This window comes from Gossypium raimondii, chromosome 9, assembly GCF_025698545.1.
Source record: "Gossypium raimondii isolate GPD5lz chromosome 9, ASM2569854v1, whole genome shotgun sequence".
In the NCBI taxonomy this organism is placed as follows: domain Eukaryota; kingdom Viridiplantae; phylum Streptophyta; class Magnoliopsida; order Malvales; family Malvaceae; genus Gossypium; species Gossypium raimondii.
In genome coordinates, this window is record NC_068573.1 from 319021 (window position 1) to 325261 (window position 6241).

General features: G+C 34.6%; 1 protein-coding gene across 2 annotated transcripts; it reads left to right on the forward strand.

Annotated features, from left to right (window-relative positions):
* The first annotated feature begins 212 nt into the window (after positions 1–212).
* On the forward strand, positions 213–5737 carry LOC105798017 (phytyl ester synthase 2, chloroplastic). 2 transcript variants are annotated; one of them, XM_012627887.2, is made up of 14 exons: positions 213–717; positions 881–932; positions 1031–1086; positions 1486–1644; positions 1862–1966; positions 2203–2309; positions 2567–2688; positions 2797–2905; positions 3176–3306; positions 3684–4053; positions 4381–4494; positions 4937–5022; positions 5126–5235; positions 5307–5737. In XM_012627887.2, exons 1-14 carry the CDS (start codon positions 321–323, stop codon positions 5495–5497), a joined length of 2109 nt encoding a protein of 702 aa, XP_012483341.1. In that variant the 5' UTR covers positions 213–320; the 3' UTR covers positions 5498–5737. The 2 variants fall into 2 exon arrangements, with proteins under 2 accessions (XP_012483341.1, XP_052477010.1); XM_052621050.1 differs by lacking the exon at positions 1031–1086 and having other exon boundaries at positions 530–717.
* Positions 5738–6241: the final 504 nt, after the last annotated feature.

Sequence of the window (6241 nt, forward strand, 5' to 3'; positions counted from 1 at the left end):
TTTTATTTGAATTACTATTTTAATAAATTATTTAATTGGATTACTCCTTTAATTCTTGTAAATCTGGTGGAAATATAGAAATTAATTGATTAAAATTAGCTACTAAAAGTTTCGACCAACAGGAGCATCGTATAGACCTGGAAGTTGAAAAGATGTTTTGTCTGAGCTTTTCTTTGTCTCACTATTTTCATATAAAATATAGAGTCTTCCACTCCACTACAAAAGTATAAGTCCCACTACTCTCACTTTATTATATATTAATCACTCTTCTTTATAAATTTCCCCATTTCCAATCAGACAACTAAAAGGGATTCGTCCCCATGGCGGCAACCGGACCTTCTCTGTTTGTCGCCAGTCCGTTAGTGACGTCAACGGCCGGAAACTCGGTGAGGAACCGGTGCTTAAGCTCATTTCGAGCGATGGCGGTGTCTGAAGATCAGAAATCGTCACCGGCGACGGTTGCAACGAGGTCAACGGAGAAGGGAAGATGGTTGGAAGAGAAGAATAGGAAGGGAAGGAAGGAAGAAGAAGAGTTAACATCGAATATTTACTCGAATCCTCAGGAAATAACCGACGAGAATGGAAACACGTTGAGAGAATATTTCCAAGACTGCAAAGATTTGATGATCCAATCAAAGGCAGGGCCGCCACGGTGGTTTACTCCTTTGGAGTGCGGGTCCCATGCTCCTGATTCTCCTCTCCTCCTCTTTTTGCCTGGTTTGAATTTCTTTTTCTTTTTTTTTTTTGGAGTTTTTGATAAGGAAATCATAACTAGCTTTTGACATTAACTTTATAATAAAGCTATCAACTTTTTTGAAAATGAAATTCATAGTTATCAACTTTTATTTTTCATTTTTATTAAATTTGAACGTTAATACAGGGATTGATGGCATGGGGCTTGGACTTTTTAAACATCATCATAAACTGGGAAAGTAAGTGACACTTTTACTCTTTTTTTTTTTTTTTAGTAAACCTTTTTTCTGAAGTTGAATTGAATTTGATTTTTTTTAAAAAAAATTATTGAATGAAGGATTTTCGAAATTTGGTGTTTGCATATTCCAGTAACGGATAAAACATCATTTACAGGTAAAGATCCGGCCTTTCATGCATATGTTGAAAGCATATATTCCTAATCCTATGTACTTTCTGTCTTTAACTTTTCAACATAATATAAAGCAGACATTATCATTACTTAATGACAAATCTTACCAAGTAAATTCAAACTATACTTTACTACCCTTTATTATAAAGTTTTTGATTCATGTTGAAAGTTTTCTTATTTTTATCAACTTGATTATTTCAAGTACTTTGGTAAATAGCTTGTAAATGGCTCAGAATTTGATTTTTCAAAATGTACTAAGCAAAATGCTAATGCCAAGTTGATCATAGTGTCTCTTTATATATAAAAAGGACCATTAATATCCTGTTTTAATATTGTTACATTTTGATTCTGTTCTATTTGCATAATTTGTTTATTTTCCTTAGATCTAGTGAAGCTGGTTGAAAGAACAGTAAGGTCCGAGTACAAGAGATCACCAGACCGACCAATTTATATTGTTGGAGAGTCTCTTGGAGCATGCATTGCCTTAGATATTGCTGCTCGTAACCCTGATGTTGATCTTGTGCTAATTTTGGCCAATCCAGGTGCAAACTTATGCTGTTATAATCCTGTCCAATATAAAAATAGGATTGATTTTGGAACCTGAACATAACAGATTTTACTTGTAAAGGAATAGTAAGAGGTGGATACAACAGAGATGATAAGATGTACTTTAAACCCCAGAAAACTGGCTAAAGCGTGATGTTGATCATTGCAATACAATTAATAGTGTTTGCTGTCTTGTTTATGTTCTGTTTGCAGCTACATCATTTAGCAGGTCACAATTACAATCTCTAATACCTGTACTGCAAGTCATGCCTGATCAACTCTCGTTGTACTTCTCTTACATGCTGAACTTGGCATCAGGTTTGGAGGCTTTTCTTTAAATTCCAGTTTGTTGGCCTTGATACTTACTTGAGGCTGAGGTGTATAACTTGTTCTATTTAGTCTAACAGCCTTAAAAGCATAATGTTAATGACTTTTTGTTGAAAACAAATAAAATAACGATATTTTAGCATCACTTTTGGTAGATCTATTATTCTTATTGCTGATCAGAAATAATTAAGAATGTTGGTGAGATGTGAGCAATGGCATCTGTTTAGGTGATCCTTTGAGGATGGCCTTCGAAAATGTGGCAAAGGGACTTATGCCACACCAAATTGTTGGAGAGCTAACACAGGATCTGGTTGCAATGTCGTCTTATCTCTGTGTAAGATTCATTTATGAAACATTAATGCTGGAAGTACTATTTCAGTTGACATTTATTGTGTTACTTCCACATCTGCATTATTTTGTTGCCAAAATGTATATGGAGATGATAGTTTGAATATGCTTTTATCTTTGAGGATACAACTTTTCATTCATAGAAAAGATAATAGCTTCACATAGTTTATGATGCTCATGCTATGCATTTCACCTAATGTATTTTCATTTTGGTGCAAAAAGAATTGACAATTTAAGTCTCAGGTTCTGGCTGACATGTTACCCAGGGAAACACTTCTCTGGAAGCTACAAATGCTTAAATCTGCTTCTTCATCTGCCAATTCACATCTCCATGCTGTAAAAAATCAAGCATTGTTGCTTTGCAGGTCCTTAATTAGTCATCAACTCCATCCATTGATCTTTTTGTTAATATTCTTGCCTAGTTTATGGCCCCTATTGTGATAATGGCTGGTGTTTTCTATTTTTTGGTATAGTGGGAAGGATCAGTTGTTTCCCAGTGAAGAGGAAGCTCAAAGACTGTACCGCATGTTGCCTAAATGTGAGAAACGTGTGTTTGAAGAAAGCGGGCATTTTCTCTTCTTAGTAGGACTCTCTCTCTCTCTCTCTCTCTCTCTCTCTCTCTCTCTCTCTCCTCTCTCTCTCATGTTTTGTAAATAATCATCAGCATGAAAATGGTTTTGATGGAAAAGTAATTTGGGTAAGAAAGAGGTTAAATAAAACTGAAGACTAACTAAGATGAATAAGTATCATTTGTTTACATAGTAATGCAGGGTCTTGAAACAATATTTTGCTTGAAATATCATTTCTCAACCTATTCTGAAAATGCATCATATTTTTGCTCATTCATCGCAGGAAGACGGTTTTGATTTGGTAACAGCCATCAAGGGTGCTAGTTTCTATCGCCAAGGAAAATACCTTGACTACGTGTCAGATTACATACCACCCACACCTTATGAATTTAAGAAAATATATGAATCAAACAGGTAATAATATAATCCTATGGCAAAAATTTTATGCAAATGCATTAACAGGAATAAACCATGGGTGATTCTAATTGGAAGAATGACATTTTGTTTGTCTGGGGTATGTAAAAGTTGATGGTTGGAATTGTTTGTTCTATAAGTATTTACTTTTATCTGTATAGTATTTATGTATGTGTTTTTATATTGGTAAAACATAACAAGATATTTAATTAAAGTATATATACCCCAAGATTCAATGCCAGAATCTGTTACTGTCGATCCCTATGTTTTTGCTTGATGCAGATATGATCACACTGGCAGTTTTCAATTATAGTATATTTTTCGCTGTGTAAGCACATTAACATTTAATACTAACTACAAAGTATTGTTATTCCTAGATGGGTACTTGCTGTTACTAGTCCTGTGATGCTCTCAACTTTAGAGGATGGCAAAGTGGTGAGGGGCCTGGCTGGAATCCCCTCAGAAGGACCAGTCTTGTATGTTGGGTATCACATGTTGCTGGGATTTGAATTGGCTCCCCTAGTGCTTCAGTTTCTCATGGAGAGAAATATTCTTTTGCGAGGGATAGCCCATCCGATGATGTTTACTAGAGCCAAAGAAGGCAGAATGCTTGATCTAGGTTCATTTGACACATATAGACTAATGGGTGCAGTTCCTGTGTCTGGATCCAACTTCTACAAACTTTTATCTTCAAAGTCTCATGCCTTACTGTATCCTGGAGGTGTTCGTGAGGCTCTTCATAGGAAGGTAGTTTACATAACACTTCATAAGGACATTTATCTGAAAAATAGATTTAATGCTCGCCTTGATCAAAGTTCAGGCTTCTAATACAAAATTGAAAATTCAACAATTGTACTTTTACCATATCTTTAATTTCCTCATACATACAAGTTTGATGCCTCTGTTATGAATTAAAATTAATGACTGTCATGGGGTAGATAGACTTTGAAGATAGAGTGCTGATGAACTTGGCATTTGTTTGTGTTCATTGCAAGTCACCAATGCTGGATGAATTTCTTAAGATTTGAAGGGCTGAGATACTCGGCAATGCTGAACTATACGTTTTTTTTTCAGGGAGAAGAATACAAGTTATTTTGGCCGGAACAGTCGGAGTTTGTGAGGATGGCATCTAGATTTGGAGCCAAAATTGTACCTTTTGGCGTGGTAGGAGAAGATGATGTTGGTGAGGTGAGCCTGACTCATTTATTGCACCATATGCATAACTTTCTAAGGCTAGTGTCTACAGTAGCCTATTATTTTGGAGCATATGAAGCATTTGGTCTTCTAGAGCAATTCTAGTTAAACAATTTTCTCAATTCATCCTTGCCATTGTGTCCCTGCATATCTGAGCTTATTATAAATTTGGCATGTATCTAAATTTTCTAATAGTTATGATATATCTATCATATTGATTAAAATAGTCTATATTAATATATATTTAACATTTGAATTTTTTTTTTACATAAAACAAAGAGTTAGAAAAGTTTAATTTACTTAAATTTGGCATTTACAATCTAATATTAATGTAACATGAAATATGTGGGTTCGACTGTAAAATAATAATAGTATAGTGTGTATGTATATACAAGCACATTGCTCATATGGATTTTTGCACAATTCCTGTTGTCAGCTAGTTTTTGACTACAATGATCAAATGCAAATCCCTTCATTGAGGACGTTCATAAAAGAGCTCACAGAAGAGGTTGTGCACTTGAGGTACCAATTCTATCCACTTATCTGATAACTTTTCTATAATTGCTATAAATTCTTCCCATTGCATAATTCTCTGGTTGGTTTCCTTAAATTTTTGGAATGGTAGGATTGATGCCAGTGGCGAAGTGTCGAACCAAGATGTCTACCTTCCCGGAGTTGTTCCTAAATTGCCAGGCCGATTTTATTACTATTTTGGGAAACCTATTGAAACAAAAGGTACTGCCTTTCTACAACTATGTTGTTTTTATATGTATCATGATTTGACACAATTAATATATATTTTGAAGAGAGGAAAGAAGAGCTAAGAAACAGGGAGAGAGCTCATGAAGTATATTTGCATGTGAAGACAGAGGTTGAGAAATGCATAGCCTACTTGAAGGAAAAAAGAGAAGAAGATCCCTACAGGAATTTAATGACTCGGTTGGTGTACCAGGCCACGCATGGCTTCGAAGCTCAAGTCCCGACATTTGAGCTTTGATGCACAGTATATATAAAGGTTGATATTGGGTTTTCTCCTTACAAAGTTTGGCAATGAAAGCTGCATTGTTACATGTCAAGAAACACACTATATATAAGCTATAGACCATATCAAAGAAAGGAATGGTCTACTTTTTCCTTGCTTTTGTGGGGATGGGTGACTTTTTGTTATACCTATTCTCTATTGGCTTTGATTAACTCAATTGAATATATAATAATTGATATATTATGTGTCCTTAAAGGTGTATGTATATTATTCTTTATAATATAATATGTATTGAATATAATTATATCACATTAATGTTCATGTGTGACTTCGTTAGAGAAGAGGGTCAATGGCAGCATTGTGGCCTTTGTAGCGAAAGTTGGAATCGAGAAGTTGAGTATGTATGAGGCTCGATGGTGGTCATGAAGTTTCTGTCGTCGTGTGATTGTTGTATTTCTCTTGTATTGTCTTTTATTTATTGCTTTGATTGCTCTGTAGCTTTTGCTGGCTCAATGCACCTGCACATGTTGTTTATTCTCTTAATTGAATAAAATGACTTTGCTTAGAAAAATAATTGAATTAATGTTTATGTTATGAAATAAATAATAAATAGAATGCTTTTCTAAAGTCTATTTATAGGTGTAAGAAATATAAATGAAATAAAATTCTACTTTTGTTGAGTAATATTTATTGCGTCTTATTGATAGGAATGTTGAGGTATTTATACATGCGGTTATAAGTACTATTACAGCTCATGGC